Here is a 19,037-nt window from a genome sequence, read left to right as displayed (position 1 = left end):
GAGGCAACAAAAGCATGGATCCCCATGGCTATGGTCCTCAATCCAATAAAAAATGGGTCCAATCTTCTGGCCAGCATTAGAGGGTAAAAGATGATTTTGACCACTGCTGTCTGGTATTCCAAGAGCAGACATGAATCTAGCAGAACCCAAGGCTGCACACCATCGACAACTGCGAGATGGAGTGGGCTGACATTCTCGGCTGAAAGTGGTCACAGTTTCTCAAAGTTTTCCCTTTGCCAACCTCTATCACCTCTATTTTGGCCATATGGAGCTAGCTTCTTTTCATTCATATCCTTGTTATGTACAGAGGCATATCATCAACAAATAGGAAATGCAGAACTGGGTGTTGTCATTATACCGTTCACATTGTAGCCTATACAGAATCTTAGTATCTCCCTTGACAGCCTCACAAACTTGCTGAATAAGAGGTGACAGGATGTTTCTCTGTAGCGCTATCGAAGAATGGCTGCTGCAATGAGTCCAAATCTGACTTAGTACAGTATATAGATCTGCAAGTGAGAACAAGGAAACCTCTATTCTATGCTCACTTGAGGACTTCCCCTTTCCCCACACCAGCCAGTTCCCAGAGGGGAAGAGACTTACAAACACATTATATTCCTATAAAAGGAATATTTAGATTGTAAACTCTTTGGGGGCAGGGTCTTTGCATTCATGTGTGTCTATATAGCGAATGCCATACTGTTCGCACTTTACAAACAGTGAATAAAAAGGCTTGTATGTATTTGCACTATACCTATTCTGACAGTCCATGCCTTTGCCTCAACTCTGAGAAGTTGTTTTTTGTGGGAGATCTCAGGTCTGATCCTGGAAGACACTAAACAGTCCATTTTCCATTGACTTCAATGGAAGTTGAGGACACAACACCCTCCAGGATCAGGCCCCAGTTAGGTATACATCACAAGATTCCCTAATTGGGATAGAGCCTTTCTCCTCCACAAACTCTGGAGAATTAGCTTTTCCTGTTGCAGAGTCACACTTCCTCTAATAATGGCATCAGCAAAAACTTCCTGGATAAAATGCTCTACATTCTTACTGTTTTACAGCATCCATCTCACTAACAGCCATTTCCCCTATTTCCATTGTGTCCATCTTATCATCCTTCTCCCAGCAGCATTTGCGTGGAGCTGGCCATTAGAGCAGGAGGCCAGACAGGCTCTCTTATGCCTTAGGCAAAAAAGTCAGTGGTTGAGCACTTTCCTTACCCTGGTGGGCAAAGGAAGAAAGCTCCAGATGTTACCCTCTGACACTAGAAGCAGCAAAAATGAAAAAGTAAAGAAAATCTCTCCAGCTGAATCTTGTAGAATATTCTTCATGCAATGGCAACTGCTAAATCACCCACTGTTCCTGTCCAGTTTCATCTCAGAAGGTTAGCAGAGCAAGATGTTACCTGTCTGTCTTATCAAACACACGATAGGACAAACTAATTCCTACACATAATTGCCTAATAGAATATCATTCTTATCTCCAACTGGAGGATTTCCAATGTCTTTTATTAGAATACTTATGCATTATACCTGAAAATCATGCTTTCCAAGATGAGGCAGAGCCAGAGAGCCAGCGAAGAATTCATCAGAAGAAATTGTTTCTTGCTGAGGAACCTGGAAATCCAAAATCAGCAGCTGCCACTAAAGTTAAATGACTAAGTTAAATTAAACTCTCCACTAGAGGTCAATAATAGCAGAGCTTATATTAGCAGAATGTAAAGACCACTTAATTTAGATGGGTAAGCTCTTTGGGGAAAACATTATGACTTCTTGTATGTTTGCACAAACGACCTCCAATATTATTGTATGTACTTGGTTTGGCAAAATGGAATTAAAATATTTGTTTAAAACATAGTTTAAAATTTTATGTTTAGGATCCCAAGTCACTATCACAATGTATAGATTTAAAAACAAAATATTTGAAAGTCATTTCCTGCTTTAACTACCTGTTAAGACTTACACTCAAGAGTTCTGCACTTCACATTCTACAAGTGATGAAGTCATTAACACCCTGAAGCAGGGTAAGAAATGCAGCTTTGTGTCCCATTTGTACGTTAAGGTCAACTCTTGGGAGAAGAAACAGAATACCAGGTCTAGGCTGAAAAGAGCTTCTCAGTTCATCATTTACATTTTTTTTCTTCTTTGCAATGTTCTGTTAATGACCATGGCTCTTAAACAGTTTTTAGTTTTTAAAAAACACTCTCAGATCACCTTTAACATCTGATTTCATGGATTGTTTTTTATATAAATGTGGCCCAACTGCACACTAAACTGTAGGTGAAACTGGTTGGGTCTAACACAACTGCCAGAACAGGAATGGTTTGGAGTTTCCTAAGAAAAAATATGCAGCCAGTCAGTGCAATTGATGCCTCACTAACTGAAGATGCCTGTAAATCAGAGCCAAACCAGACAAATTCCAGCTTAGATAATTATGGTCAGCCTAACTGGCTTCCTGTTTTTTCATTTGGATAAGTAGTTCTTCACTTCTCCTCCTAAAACTCTGTCAAGGAGCGCTGCTGTTGTATTTCCACTCCAGAGATTGGAATTTCAATGGTGGGTGAAAAGATAGGGTGACAATATTGCATTCTACAGGTATTACCTTTACAACAAATATAACTAGATATTATGTAGTGGTTAGATGTGGAAAAACACCCCAAGGTGATCTTAAAATATTGTTCAAGTTGGACAGATATCTGTTCACACACTCCCTTATCCAGGTCACTCCAAGGGTATTATGAAACAGTCTTTGCCCTCCTTTTACACAAATGTAAAGAATATGGATAAACAGTTTGAATGGTCTTCTATAAGCAACTCCCTACAGAAAGGTCTGCTCCAAAAAAGATGTTCTTCCAGCATTTCAGGTTTCCACAAATCAGAAGAATATACGAAATGATGAAAACTTATCTTTGTGCAACTTCTTTCCAGTCAGCTTCTAGCTTATCCTTATGCAATTCTCAATCAGAATGATTTAAAGGTCCAATAAGCCCTTTTGCCTGGAAAGCTAGTACCCATGAGGCAAATATGGGTCATTTCAATGGTTGCTCTTCCATTTTTAGTTGAGCATACAGTACTGACTTTTTTGTTTGGAAATAGTACATATGCTTACCTGGTCTGTGTAGGTTTCAGCATAACCACAAACTGGAGAACATATTCCTTTTCCAAACAATGCAAGTCAGCTATAAAGTGATGAACTACACCTCAGTGAAATGTGACTGCACTAGATGTAGCACCAACCACTCAAACTGGAAAAAAACATCTTCCTGAATTTTGGTCCCAGGAATATTGAAGAAAAGGAGAATGTGAGACAACTGTGTATCTATTTGGTAGAACAGCATTGCCACGTCTCATAATGTATCCACTCTGTATATAGAGTATTTCGGCCTCAGGCTATAGGTCCAGGACATTTCACCAGATTTAGAAGCTCTGAAGGGTGCATCTTGATCAGAAATCTTCAGAATTCATCAATGTGTTCAACAAAAGCCTCAAATGCTCCAATTCAGCATCTGTAAGAACTGACAAATGGGAAAAAAACCCAGTTACTTACCTTTTGTAACTATTGTTCTTTGAGATGTGTTGCTCCTGTCCATTCCATTACCCGCCCTCCTTCCCCTCTGTCGGAGTTACCAACAAGAAGGAACTGAGAGGGTGTAGGGTTGTGGTGCCTAACATACCGCTGCATGAGCATGGCAGTCAAGACAGTGCCGCAGCCAACCCTAAGGATACCGCTAAGGCAGAAATCTCCGACAACTGTGCACATGGGCACACACACACCTAGAATGGAATGGAATGGACATGAGCAACACATCTCGAAGAACAATAGTTACAAAAGGTAAGTAACAGTTTTTCTTCTTCGAGTGCTTGCTCATGTCAATTCCACTCTAGGTGACTCAAGCAGTATCCTTGGAGGTGGGCTTGGAGTTCAGTCTAGAGGCTTGTAGTACTGCCCTACTGAAGCTGGCATCGTCCTGGGCCTCCTGGGTCAGCGCGTAGTGGAACATGAACGTACGGATGGATGACCAGATGGCTGCCCTGCAGATGTCATGAATAGGCACTTAGGCCAGAAAGGCTGCCAAAGAGGCCTGCGCCCTGGTCACGTGGGCGGTCACAATTGCTGGGGCTGAAACCTTCCCCTGATCGCACAGTAGTGAATGCAAGCAGCGATCCACGAAGAAATTCTTTGCGCAGACACTGGGCAGCCTTTCATTCTGTCGGCCACTGCGACAAACAATTGCCTCGACTTGCGGAATGGCTTGGTCCTCTCAAAGTAGAAGGCTAATGCCCTCCTGACGTCTAGGGAATGTAGCCTAACTCCTCCTCCGACTTATGCAGCTTTGGGAAAAACACAGGTAAGAAAATGCCCTGGCTCGTATGAAATTGGGAGACCACTTTGGGCAGGAAGGCTGGGTGTGGTCTTAGTTTGACCTTGTCCTTGTAGAAGACCATATAGGGTGGTTCTGAGGTGAGCACCCTAATCTCTGAGACCCGGCGGGCAGATGTCACTACTATCAGGAACACCATCTTCCAGGACAGGCAGAGGAGAGAGCAGAAAGCCACAGGTTTGAAGTGGGGACCCGTGAGCTGCGACAGCATCAGATTCAGGTCCCACAGGGGGATGGGGTCCCTGATGTGCGGGTAGAGGTGCTCGAGGCCCTTGAAGAACCTGACCGTCATGTACTGGGTGAAAACCGACCAAACCATGAGCGGCACATGGAAGGCCAAGATGGCTGCCAAGTGGACCCGGATAGATGAAAGGCACAGGCTTTGGAGTTTGAGATGCAGAAGGTAGTCCAGGATCAACTGCATCAAGGCTCACTCGGGCCGAATGCCTTTATCCTAGGTCCAGTAGGCGAACCGCTTCCATTTGGCCAGGTAGGTCACTCTGGTGGAGTATAGCTCAATGAAATCATGTTGAACACCCAACGGTTCGAGGTGATACAGGACCAGGCTGACCGGAAAGGGTGGAGGCAGCTGAGGAAAGAGAGGGATGGATCCAGCATATTGACTGGGGCATCATCTTAAGGCACACCCTTAAAATGACTTTCTGGCCTCCCTGGTTTCTGGGAGGGTCAGATTGTGCAGCCGAGTGGGAAGATGAAGGATATTTCTGTTTAGGCCCCTTGTCCTTGTCTTTCCTCCTGTAGGAACCTGATCTGGGAGTTCCCTGGGACCTAGAGTGCAGAGGAGGAGGAGATGGAGGGAAGAACAGCTTTATGGCTTGCTGAGGGGTGTGAAGGCCCAAGGAGCGGAGGGTGGCTCGAGAGTCTTTAATGCCGTGTAGCCTCACGTCTGTGAGCTCGGAAAAGAGCCCCGTCTCCTCAAACAGGAGATCCTGGATAGTGGCCTGCATCTCTTGGGAAAACCCAGAGGACTGCAACCATGAGCTGCGTCTCATGGCCACCGCAGATGTGACCACCCTGGCCACCAAGTCAAGAGCGTCCCAGGCCATCTGAAGGACTCCCCGGCCACTGCCATGCCTTCGTCCACCAGCGCAGTAAACTCCTGGGCATGATCCTGTGGGAGGATCTCCTTGAACTTATAATTTTAACCTGTGGGACTCGTTGAATAAGTGCCCAACAGTGCCTGGTGATTCGACACCCTAAACTGAAGACTGGCTGTTGAATAAACCTTTCTGCCAAATAATCAAGTCTTTTGGCATCCTTATTTTTGGGGGTGTCACTAACGTGGTCCTGTCTGTCCCTTTCGTTCACCGCAGACACAACCAGGGATGTCGCTGGGGAGAGCATGTACAGGTATTCAAAACCTTTCGCAGGGACATATTTCTTTTCCGCTTGCTTGGAGGTCGGCAGAATAGAAGAGGGGATTTGCCACAGTGACTTGGCAATCTTGAGGACCCCTGGGTGAACGGGCAACATCAGCCAGGCAGGGGTGGTAGCCGAAATAAAGTTGAAGAGGTCGTTGGCCTCCTCCATGACCTCTTCTATTGGTAAGTTCAGGTTCTCAGCCACCCTTCTAAGGAGGGCTTGGTGCTCCTTAATGTCGTCCAGGGACTGCTTGTATGTGACGGCCCGGCCACCACCTCGTCCAGGGATGACTACTATGATTGCACCGCCTGTGGAGGAGCTCGTTCCCCTTCTTTGTCCGGGGAGGGACCTTTGCGCACCAGATCCAGTGTGCTGCCCCCGCAACGGATTTGGCACCGTGCTCTGACTGCAGTGCCGTGGCCGGTTTACCCGAGGCTGCCAGGGAGGGCTGGTGGGAGTAGGGGATCGGCATTCACAGGCACACCCCACGGATTCCAGTATGGCCACTGGGAGGGCCACTGCCCTTGCTGTGATGTAACCGTGGCGGGTGCTGCACTGGTCTCCCACATCAGTGGTGAATCCCCCCTTCTATGTGAAGGACTGAACTCTTGGTCCAACTTGGACCACTGTCCTTCTGGCGACCACGGTGGAGCCAACGAGGCCTGAGTCTGCTTGCTGACTCTGGTCAGCAACCGGCGAGGCGAGGGCGACTAATGACGACTGTTGGAGAAACGGGACTGGGGGGGACTGGGACCGGTGCTGTGATGGTGAATGGACCCTCTGGGGCAGGGACCAACGTCCGGGAGACTGCCTGAGGGAGGGTGACCGAGGCCTAGGGGACCTGCAGCCAGAAGCTCACTGGTACCGGCGATACGGAGACAGACTCCTTGACTCCGGAATCCCATGCCTAGTAGGTGGGGAAAGTGTCAAGGACCTGGGTTTTCTAGCTGGAGAGCCAGGATACGGTGCCGGGATCCGAGGTCATGGAGATGGGAATCTGTGCCTGTGGTCTAGCGACCAGGGGTGCGCCGCCATCCTCTGAGGCTGCACCATGAATGGCTTGCCCTTAGGTGCTGGATCTTAGCCGAGTCTGCCACCTGGTGTGGTGCCTGCGGTGCTGGTAGGCTCATTTGGTCTTTGGCCACCAGGGCCGCCTCGGGCATTGATGGCCCTGGAAGAGGCCAGGGACCCGTCGCTTCCCGGGATTTGGGGCAGATCCCTGTGTAGCCCCGAAGTGGGTCCAAGGCCTGACACAGGTCCTTTGCCCGAAGTCCCCTTCTCCGGTGCCAAGGGGCTCCTCTTCTTTTGCCACTTCTTCGGCACCGGCGAAGGGGAATGGTGCTGGGCGGAGCCCGGTGCCGGCAGTGCACTCCACACCCAAGCAGAAATACTTGGCATAGTGTCCACAGTGGAGGGCTCCGACGCACTTCTGCGTTCGAAGTCGTAAGTTTTTACAAATCCGATACTTGTCTTTTCTGTGGGATTCCCCCAGGCACTTCAGGCAAGTATCATGGGTATCACTGTTAGGCATTGGCCTGTTGCATGTCAAGTGGGACATGCCCCGCTCTGGGACAAAGTCCCAGCCGGGACTCTAAGTACACTAACTATACTAAAGGCTAACTACTTACAAACTACTTTACAACTATGTACAGATAAGAGAACGAAAGGCTATAAAGAACCGCTAATGCTCTTGCGATCTGCAAGATGAGGTGCTTCAACCAACTGTCATGGGCAGTAAGGAGCAACTGAGAAGGCGTAGGGTCAGTGGCGCCAAATATACCAATGGATGAGCGTGGCACTCAAGGGGGTGCCACAGCTGACCCCATGGATACCGCTATGGCAGAAATCTCCGACAACTGTGCACGTGGGCGTGCACACGCCTAGAATGGAATCGACACAAGCAAGCACTCGAAGAACAGAAAATTATTCTTATTCTAGTCTCCTGACAAAATTAGCGAGGAGAGCTAAAAAACTAGAACTGCATAGTGGTGTCCTGAATGGAATTCATAAAGAATTCTGCTCTTCAAACTTCCCAGTTCTAGCAAGCTCTACTTTTTTCTCTATTTCTGGTGGGAAAGCTTTAGCAACAGGTGGGTTTTGTGCAATGATCCAAACATGGTCAAAATTTGGCTTAATCTAATCTCCACTAATAGCTCAACTCCACAGATGAGCTCCCTCAACTGAGTACACCTTATCTCTGGCCCTCACACTTGTCCTGGATTTTGTCAGTTGCACTGTTCCAGGCTATTGTAAATTGTCTTGAATGATGATGAAAGGAGATATGCAGTGATACTGTAGCCGTGTTGGTCCCAGATGGCTCTCAAATTGAGGACCAATCAAGTCTTGAATTAACATCAGAGGAAAACTGGGGAGCCAATGGAGGAAGGAGAACATAAGAATGATGTATTCTTGGGTGTCTGACTTGCTGAGGATGTGGGCCATCACATTTTGCCCAAGATGACACTTCCGTGTGTTGCTTCCACTTTGAATCCCAGGTATAGTGAATGACATAATCCTCACTGGAGCTTGCAAATCTTAGTTTAGACCCCCCTATGACACCTACATATGCTGGGCTGCCCTGCCAGGAACTTGACAGCTGTCAATTTTGAGCAGAAAGTAGAATCAGTTCCTATCCTAAGTCAACAGTGGCATTTCCAAGCTCTGTGGTCTGCCCAGAAGCATGACTGCTTCTGTAGTTCCTTGGACAGTAGCATTATTATTAAAATGGTGTCTTCTGTTAACTGGGAATTGCTCTTTAAGGAGATAAAATGCTGTTGCCACCAGGGCAGCTGCATTAAGAGAATTATTTTTTGTATTTCTGCCAGAAACTACAAACTCATATTAGTGGCAATGAGTTGCTCAAAGGGCTGGATTATTTCATTCCTTATTGAAGATTTGGAATGAGTGTTCCCATGGTGTCGAAGTCCAAAAATAGTGTTCAAGCAGTGAATAGCAAGTATAGGCCTGCACTCCTATTAGCAGAGATTTCATCTGGTTACAGGCTTGGTGAGTACATGGATGGGAAAAATACAAGGAAAACCCCAATGTCAGAGGAAGTGATATTGGTGATTCCAGCTTAACAGAGCATCAATGCCATAGCATGATGCTATGGGCTGCTGTACTCCAGAAGTATCATCTTTAAAAAGGGACATATGAAGATCTGCTCTAGTCCTTAAATATCTATTAGCAATTTTTGCCAGAAAACAAATTAATAAGTACATTTTGCAGCTTCAGTTGAATAAGCCTGTCTTGAACTTGTATATAGCAAAGATCTTCACTGCGAAGAGCCATCCTGCAAAAGGCTGCATTTCAATTATATGTTTAGACTTCAAGCATCATAGGGCAGAAACGGCATCTTTGTCTGGATTCTGTACAGCACTGAGCACTTTCAGTGCACAACACACAACATGTATCAAAATGGGAACAAGGAACCATCTGTTACTTCTCCACTCAAATTTGCTGCCCATCCTATTAATACGCCCACAAACTGGAGTGAGAAAGAATTAAACTGAGCTTCTTGAATAATGCAGTATGGCTTTACACAACAGACAACTAGCCTATACAACTCTTTGCCACAAGACATCATTGAAATCGAGAGTTCTGCAGAATTCAAAAAAGGACTGGACATTTATATGAATAATGAAAACATCTACAGTTACAATTAAAGATGATTAACAAAAATGAAGTTTGGAAAAGATATAAACCCTCATGCTTCTCAGCATATGGCAATCACTAAACTGAGAAGAGGGGGGTTGGAAAAAAAACTGTTATAGTCCATAAATGCCCACTTTGGGTCTTCTTGCACCTTCTTCTGAGACATCTGATATTGATCAGGATGTAGTGGACTAGATACAGAAACTGAAATCTTCTCCAATGATTCCAAATGTCTGTATAGAGATTTCAAAAGGCCTCAGAAAATATTTAACGCAACACCTTTACAAACATGCAAAAACAGCAACGTGTAGTGCAGCAACTGACAGGCAAGGAGCAAATTATTCATTGATGGACAGGATTCATATAGCTGATTCAAGCAAATCCAATGAATGCCAAACCAAATCACAGAGGTAGAGTATGAAGAACTAAGATGCAATTTTTCTCTTGTAATTGCAGGGAACTAATAATGTGAGATACCACTAACACTGATTAGCTAGTCTCAACAAGTAAGCGAAAAAACAACCACAGCACCAAAGTTGGTACAGGATTCTTTTCTATTCAGGTTTTTACACGATAGCCATAACCCCATGGCTTATTGAAGCTTTCTAGAGTAAAAGCATACAAGATGACTTACAACAAAATGTTTCCTCACCGTCCATCTCATCTGTGAGGTGCAGATTAAGTAAAAAATGTTTTAGCCTTTTGTAAATGTTAATTGGTTGTGAGCTGCTTTGTGGAAAAGCATGAGTATTACCCTCAGGATAGACAGTTTCATTAATCTTGAAGAGCAGAGTGGACTGAAGGCCGAGAAGGTGGGACAGTCTTTAGCAAAGCAGTGGAACAAGTGATATACAGGGATGAAATGCTCTTAAGCAGCCAATCTTGCTGAAGAGGTACATGCTGCATCCTGCACCAGTTGCTGCATTTTTAAAAATAATGTTTTCAAACCATGGTATATTGCAGTGGTTTTCAATCTGTGGTCTGTGGGCCCCTGGGGGTCCACAGACTATGTCTAAGGAGTCCACAAAAGGTTGTCATTACCATAGAACCAGTGGTTATCAACCTGTGGTCCATGGATCCATGGGGGTCTGCAGACTATGTTTAAGATTTCCAAAAGGCTCCACACCTCCATTTGACATTTTTTAGGGGTCTGCAAATGAAAAAAGGTTGAAAACCACTGCTATATTGCATTGCAACAGTACAATCTGGAGTTAACAAAGGCATTTATGATCATAGCCAGGTCATAATCTGAGAGAATGGGGTGCATTCTCCTAGTTAACCACAGATTGTAGGAGGCATTTTTTTATTCCCAATGTTGTAGGAGTCCAGTGTCAGTGTGGGGTTTAAGTCCCAGAAGCTGCCTGTGGATACTGGATAGGACAGCAAAGAGGATCCAACTTTGTCATATTCCACAGCTGAAGGCTCTGAATCAATCACCATCAACATTCTCCGGGCATGGACCAAGGATGCGACAATCCAGCTATCTGTAATTCTGCCAGCAGTGCTGATGAGCAGTTCAAAGTGCTGGATTACTTCATTCTCTGAAGGACTGGAGTGCATGGAACATGGTGGAGGTTGATGCTCTGATATTATGCAGATATGATACTTTCTTCCTGAGCCACTTCCCAACAATCTGCCCCAGGCTGATCTGCTGGGTGCTCAAACTTACCATCATGCTGCAACACAGATGGCAAAGATCATAAAATTACTGTAGACTTGGATGCATTATAGTACCTGTAAAGAACAAACATCAATGCGACTAACAGAAAAAAATTCAACATATTCTGAGGATATTGGCAAACACTTGCAACAGAACTTCTTCATAATGAAAACATTGTACTCAATTTGCACTGCCCTTCCAGTTAGTTGTCATTTGCCATATCTCTTGTCACATGTGACTGGTTACAAGTGCAACCCTTCACGTGTTCCCTGTCTGCCTCTCCTTCCTTGCATGCAGACCAAGGGAACAAAAACAGCATGGCCTCCTTGGATGCTGGCTGCTCAGTTCTGCTACAAATTGCATGAGAACACAGGAGACACGGTGATCCCCTCTGCCACCCTCTGTTTCCATAACTCTTGCACACGCCAGAAAAATTATTTATCCTGGGAAAGAAAAGTGTTAGAACTTGATTCAGATTGATTCTGAAGGGTATAATGAAAACATCAGCTCTTAACATCTGGATATAGAACTAGCCCATCAAAATGACACAGGAAGTCAAAATGAGTTCAAGAAATACCATCAGCAGTCCAGATTTATTATGGACAACAGACTCCACTTGGTAGAATCTTTCTGGTAGCCACTATGCAGAGGAATGAGAAAGCAACTCCTTTGAGACAAGCCTTGACTGATCTCCATAAGGACACAAAAGCCCTCTGATTTCCTGGAGTTCTTGGCAATTACTGCTTTGTGCAATGCCAACTCTATGAGAATTCAAAGACCGTACTTTGCAACATTTAAAAACAGAAAGTAAATGCTGTATTATGGGATGTGTACACACAAATCCACATTTGTTACCTTCTGGTGTAACAGCATTGCATTCAAGGATCTTCATCTTCTTATATGTAAACATACATTCAGGTCAAATTCAGATAGTCTGTTGTTCACCCTGAGAAAAGCTTTCATTCGCACACAATGAATCAGGCTGAGAAATGTCAAGTAAACAGAAATGTATTAGAATGGTAAACAAAAACCATTCAATATTACAAACAATGGCTCTACTTTAATGTACCAAACAATGCCCTCATCAGTCTTGACTGGTTAATAAACTTAGAAGCAATTTGCAATGTAATCACTCAGCAGAGCAACAGGGAGCACAGAAGAAGCTTTCAGAATTTCACTTTCTTCAAAAGTATACAGGACAGCAGTTTCAAATAATTCACCATCAACTAAGACATTTTTCAGATAATCTAGCATGTTCTCTTTCCATACAAGTCTTAACACAAGCCCTTGGTTTGGAAACCCAGAAAGAACAAAAATGATCTATTCAACTTGCTCATTAGCAAATCTGTAATACCGTGCATGAGTGATGAGACAAATGATATTGTACATAAAGCTCCTACCCCGTTGTTCCTAACTTGGACAATTATTTAATCCATCTTTTACATCAAGTGAAGCCCATTTCTTGGCCAGACCAAAGCATCCTTTAGTTCTAGATCTGAAAGTTTTCACTACTTCTTTTAAGTGAAATTAAATTTTGTGAAGGGAATGAATATGCATTGATGGGGAGTCAAATAGACAACATGACCTATTGTGACCACAGGGACTTTCTGGGCTCCCATTGAGAGGGCTTCCCACATTCACAGTTTTCCATTACTTGGTTTAATTTCAAACTCAGCAATAAAGGAACTTTTTTCACACTCCACATTACTACCTGGAGTATTTCAGTACCACAGAATTAAATTCAAACCCACAGGTAGCAATGGAAATTTAAAACAGCTGAGAAACTAACAATCCAGAAAACACTTCAAAGAGCAGCTGCCCTCCAAGATGGCAGAGAAGATGTAAAATTACTGTAGGCCAACAAGAGCCAAGACCTAAAAAAACAGCTGGCTACAAAGAGGAGAGCAGGTGGCTCCTGGAGTCCCCAGGTAAGACACGCACTCAAATAGAAGCATGAAGCCTCTTCCAGATGACGGCGATTTTGAACATTCTGTCAACATGTGAAGACAGACCACATTTAAAAGATAAAACAAACACCAAGAGAAAGGCCCATGCTGTATGGCCCACCAAACTCACTGGGTTTATAGTGAAAGTTTATTGTTCTGCTTCCTAGTACAATAAGCTACAAGGTACGTACAGTATAAAACGAGAATGGCCACAAAGCAAAGGTGATACAGACATTCTGTTACAGTACAGTGGAGGAAACATTCTCTGCCTAATTTTTCCACCCTACCCCACGCATAGCAGCTAAAACTACTGACCCTCCCCCCTTCCCTCCAAAAAATATTAAAATGAAAACTCTCTCGCTTAGGTGCAGCAGAATTGTATGTCTTTTGGGGACACTGGTTATCACCTGCCAATATTTCAAGGAACTTTCAGAAACTAAAACAACAAAAGAAACAAAAATAATCTGTGACGATGGTAGTGACATGATCCATGTAGGATGCTCATGCCACGCCAGGTTCAGTTCTCCTCAAAGTAAATGGCCTGTAAAGAAAAGAAAAGTCTGTTACACTGAGAAATGTATCAATAAAAATGGTCAGAATTCAAATACAATAATGTAGAATCTGGAATTGGAAGAACTAGGTATCCAGCTGACATATATTCCAGTTGTCCTTATCATGAACACCTACACTCTTATTACTGACAATGCTTGGAGATTTTGAAGGCTGATACCCCTTTTCCTTCAATCTTGAGATGCTACACACAGGAGATTACACACCAAGGAATGTGCACAACTGACAAATCCACCTACCATTCAAGGCCCCAAACAAGAATATCTGGAGGGAGAACCTTAGCAATGTGTGTGCTTTAATCTCATCCTCAACTCTTAAAAAACAGTGAGACTAAATTTGTATAATGGTGGAACACTTACCTTAAAGGTACAAAAATTCCATATAATAATTGTCTCAGATATATTTGGTGCGGTTGAGGGCTCTCTCAGCAAGATGACCACTTTCATCTGTGATCTTCTCCCAATCCGTTTGTCCAACCACAAAACCAATGGCCCTCTTCCTGTCTGCATCCTTCTTTTCTTCTAGGTCTGCCCACCTCACCTACGAAGAACACAATGTCAGTAACACAGTCCTTCAAGAATAAACACTGGAACACTAGTAGGCCTTTCCCTCACAGACTAGTGTACAAAGAAAATTCTAAACCTGCACTCAATCATTTTGGTTCTGAAACTGAAGACCCAAATCATTCTCTCAAAGGAAGCAGTGGATGTTCCCCCAACTACATCATTTAAAAGGGAATGTCCTGAATTTATCTCAGAGAAGAGAAAAATCTTGCACTGGCTGGGGGATGGACAAGATGATTAAATCTTTTCCATTTTAACACTAATAATTCTGTGATTCAGAGCATAGTGGCTGCATTTATTCTAAGGCTTAGAGGAAGAATATGGCTGGATGTCTACTGCTCACAGGAAACAAGAGGAAGACAAGAGACCATTGGAAAGTATTCTTCTGTGTGAAGGGATTGAGGGATACTGGGGGAAAGCCACAGAACACAACAGTGCTTCTGTAAGGAAGGATTACATAGGCTTACTTCTTAGTGTTCACCACCGTAGTGTGTGCGAGTCAGTATTCTCCTGGTCCCAAATGAAATGGCACAGAGAACACAATACCACAATGTTGAGCTACAATTTTTTCATAACTATAATCCTTCTCTGCATCTACCTTGTAAGCTTAATTACATACTGGAGACATTTAAAACTAGATTGGACAAAGTAGAGGAAGATATACTGTAGGGAACAATCCTGCACTGACTGAAGGAGAGTCACAATAAATAGTTCTTTTCTATCTTTGGCTTCTATGACACATTTCTGGATGAACCTTTTCACTACCTCACCCACTGTGCTAAGCTGCTCATTTATGTCCCGTCCCACCTTAACAACTACCACTTCCTCCTCTAAGGCTTCTTAAAGTCACTCACAATCTTCATCTCTGATCTGTTCAGACCTCTGCAGTCACCTTCTCACCCACACATACATGCATATATGGAATGGGGGGGGGGAGGGGAGGGGAAAGAGAAGAGGGCACAAAAGCAACTAATGGGAGGGTTGTAACCAGGACACAAGGCAGGAAGAGTGATGATAGGGCTACAGAAGCAGTATCTGCAGGCAACTCATTGTATGTCTACACAGCAACTAGACATTGAGCCAGCTGACTCGAGCTTGCAGGGCTCAGGCTGCGGGGCTGTTTCACTGCTGTGTAGACTTCCAGGCTCGGGCTGGATCCCAGACACTAGGACCCTGCGAGGTGAGAGGGTCCCAGAGCTCTTGAGCCCGGAAGTCAACACAGCAATGAAATAGCACTGTAGCCTGAGCCCCACAAGCCCATGTCAGCTGACACAGGCTAGCCTTGGGTTTTTTCTTTGCTGTGCAGACATACCCTCAAGAACAAATCTCTTCCCCATCCTGCCCTCCAATCCCGATTTCTGCTGACTCATTGGCCCCAATGCCCACCCCTCACTTACTAGCCCAGTTCCCCAACCTACTTAGTTCAATGTCTTCATTCTGCTAACCCAATGTACAAGGAAATAACTTTTACATTTATTTCTATTACCACTAATTTTGTATAAATGTTCATATTTATACAAATAAAATGTTAATAAATGTAAAGAGTATTTCCTTGCTTAGCGACACAGGGGCCCTGGTGGGGATGGAACTAGGGAGAGCTGCTACCCAGCCTTGCTCCCCCCCTCAAATCCCATTCACCTCTGAAAATCTCTTACGGTTTGTGAGGAAGTGGTCCACTGGAACAGAGCTATCTGTTAAACCATAAGACATTCACCAGAAGAAACCTCGGGTCCTCTTCTCCAGACTAATTTTTTCCCTCTAGCCACCCTGCACAAACTCACACTGAGTATCACTCTCCTGCTAAATCCATTCCTGGTCCACAACCTCCATCTTATCTTCTTGCCAAAAACTCCATAATACCTCCACTCCTCCCAGATCAACTGGCCAAAACTAACCCCCTCATCCATCTACCTACACTTTTAAAAAAATCAAACACGGGCTCCACAAAAATTAGCTTAGAGTAAAGGTTGCTCAATTGCATTTTCTATGAACACGATCATTAAAAATTAAGGATATCACTAGAAAGGTCAGTGTTAACATCCACACCAACCTCAATTTACATCTTATCACCCAAACACAATTACAAACTCCTCAACTCCATGACAAACTCTGTCAGTTTTAACATACAACTAACCACAATGTATACAACCAGTTCCTCCCATTCCCTCTGAAATGCACAACCTGCACTTCAACCTCATTTTTCCATGCTCAATTAGTATAGACACTATGATTATACACATCTATAGGGAATAATATAGCTTAATCTTGCTGAGATTAGAGTTTGGGTTATTGAATGTACGTTGGAATTAAAAGGGAGTTTGATGTTGAGCTGAAGACTCAGACTATATTCTATTGATGCTTAGGGGAGTAAGACACAAGTTGGTTGACTATAGCTGTAAATGACTTTACTGTCAGTTTCCTTGATTTTTAGTGACTGTCTTCACAGGAAATGTAATTAAGCAACCTTAATTCTAAGATACCTAATTTTATGGTAGATTATTATTTTAAGTGATACTCATGCACATTTGTACATTCTTGTGTCTCCGTGCATTTTTATTTTCCATTCATAGAAGTATTTCAAGCAGCAGCACACATTCAGGGATGATAAAGGATCAATTTTTATTTATACATAACCTACTTTTCCAAAGAAAATCACTCAGACTGAACCTGCCCTGAATTTAAGAACACATGCTGTTTCCTTCACTACCCTTGTTACAAAGCCTACTACAAAAATGGATTCACTTTAACAGATCATAATAGTCACATATATAACACCCGTTTTATTTTCCTCTTCTCTAATATACAACACACAGTACAAACTTCCTAGCCTCTTTTCTGCATTATATACTATACTTTATGTGCCCCCGCAAAACATACACCATACACAGAATACCCATCTCCATGACTTCTCTTGAAAGTCTGCATCTTTATATAGAATGTTTCCTTAAGAACGGCATATCTTTTTGCTAACTCTCAAAATCTGAGACATATGCTGTTAATTAACCTTTACTATCTTCAATGGCTCATTTTATCATATCAAATCTGTATGTGTTTGGAAGACCATGTCCTTAAAAACAGTCTGCCATGGCATCTAATGGAACAATGAAATGAAACAATGAGTCCACACTGGTCCTGTATGCAGGCAAACTGAATGAATGGTGCAGACTATGTTCCACAGAGAGAATGCTATATGAGTCCTTTAGAGATATTAAGCACTAATGAAGTTTATTACCCTCTTCTTGCCAGGTTCAGAAGCACGTGTATCATAGTCATCTGGAAGTTGAAGATAATCCTCCATCCTGCTGGCAATTGCTTCCCAATCACGTTTCCTCTTTGTGCCTGTCCGCAAGCCATCCAGCTTGTCTGAGAACAAACACAGAGCCTCAGCGTTAAAGGAGAAAATTTGTGTAAAAGGCACACAAACAAGATGAGAGGGGGAACACTTTCAGAAGAATGAGTCTGTATTTCACAGCACCAGAACTTGCACATCCAGATTGTGTTGATGAGTGGAATGATCTCTAGTTTGTTTCAGCTCTAAAGACTCACCCCCATTTCCAACTTTTATTTATCTTTCATATTAATTTTGTCAGTAACACTGTTGTTGTTTGTATGAGGGAGGAAAAGGTATCTTCCTGGAAGTTCACATCATTCAGAGTCCACGCTCAGCAGGCATAACACTGCTGCTGGAAGCTGTTGGTGGAATGGCAGTCCCATCTATTCTGCAGTTTAACACAATATTAATGCCACACATTTTCTTCCCAGTGTTGGGTTTAATACTGTGTCAAACATAGTATAACATGCAATATCAGGAACTTGGTATCCATCAAACTGTTAGACCTACTAAGGACTGTATAAGTAAGCAGTTTTTGAAGTATGCTTCTACTAAACACAAAATCCTGGGACTGCAGAAAGACTCAGAATCTGGTATTATTCATGGTGTGAGAGGTCACACACACACGAATGCACTAGAAGTAAGTTTGTCCAAAGGTCACTTTTTTCTTCTGTTGCTTACTGAACCAGAGTGACCAGCCTGAGAGATGAGGTGAAACAAGATGACATTTATTGAATTATAAGAACTTCCTCTTTTTGGCCACTTATTCGAAGCAGATCGCTAGTGGTAATGAGACAAAGTACATAAGGTTAAGGATTAATAGGTGCAAAGATATGAAACTGGCTTTACAGAGCTAAAAATTATTTTTTCCGTTGGTGTTTACTCACTGGTTCATAATGTCATGTTGTAAGTTTGTTGCTCCTATATTTTAAACAATTTCTATAATCATTGCCATGTTAAAGTATATGTAGAGTGACTTTTTACAGTTATTTGGTGTTCTCTGTAAACCGTTGCCAGTGATGACAGTGACACTAGCTCAGAAGTCACTAATGTTATTAAATTAGCCAACAGGAGATCTCTGAAACGAATCAAATACAAAGCAGCCTATTTGCTGGGCAACAGAAAAGGACAGTCTAAAAATGTGCATCCAAAGAATTTCAGTACGTAGATGAATTTTGTTTTATTTAAAATAGCAAAGAGCAGAGTAGTACTGGAGGTCATGCAAAACAAAAAAAACGAATGGTGACTTGTGCATACTTCAGTAAAACATGCCAAACAATAAAGTAATCCCTCCCTCATTCAATGCTAGAATTTTCAAGAATCCATTATGCCCCATTTAATTGGGACAGATTCAAATCTTTCATCTGCCCAAGCAAAGCATTTTCGAATCCCCTCCACAAAGACACTACAGTTAAAAATCAACACAGAACAGCTGTATCTGCTTTCCTGAAGTGCTAATAGTTACAAAGAATAAAAGAAGAAACTTAATACAAAGTCAAATATGCCCAATTTGTAACTACGGCTCCATAGAGAGATGCCATCTCCT

At 43.2% G+C, this 19,037-nt stretch overlaps 2 protein-coding genes across 6 annotated transcripts in view; both read right to left on the bottom strand.

Annotated features, from left to right (window-relative positions):
* The window catches only part of BBOF1 (basal body orientation factor 1), a 1,057,902-nt gene that overhangs the window by 308,791 nt on the left and 730,074 nt on the right, over window positions 1–19,037 (bottom strand). The window lies entirely within an intron of this gene.
* The window catches only part of YLPM1 (YLP motif containing 1), a 94,354-nt gene that overhangs the window by 24,311 nt on the left and 51,006 nt on the right, over window positions 1–19,037 (bottom strand). For 2 of the 4 annotated variants that reach the window (XR_010600704.1, XM_042858526.2), the window contains 3 exons: window positions 17,393–17,523; window positions 13,957–14,137; window positions 13,158–13,568 (listed from right to left, as the gene is read on the bottom strand). The exons of the other annotated variants lie outside the window; for them this stretch is intronic. Coding sequence is in view for 1 of the 2 variants with exons in the window: in XM_042858526.2 (XP_042714460.2) it covers window positions 13,991–14,137; window positions 17,393–17,523 (278 nt within the window). In the remaining variant the exon portion in view is untranslated. Of the gene's footprint in view, window positions 1–13,157; window positions 13,569–13,956; window positions 14,138–17,392; window positions 17,524–19,037 lie in introns of those variants that run through there. 4 annotated transcript variants of the gene reach the window in all.

The sequence above is a fragment of the Chrysemys picta genome, chromosome 4, assembly GCF_011386835.1.
Source record: "Chrysemys picta bellii isolate R12L10 chromosome 4, ASM1138683v2, whole genome shotgun sequence".
NCBI lineage: Eukaryota > Metazoa > Chordata > Testudines > Emydidae > Chrysemys > Chrysemys picta.
This window is presented reverse-complemented; position numbering and strand designations above follow the sequence as displayed.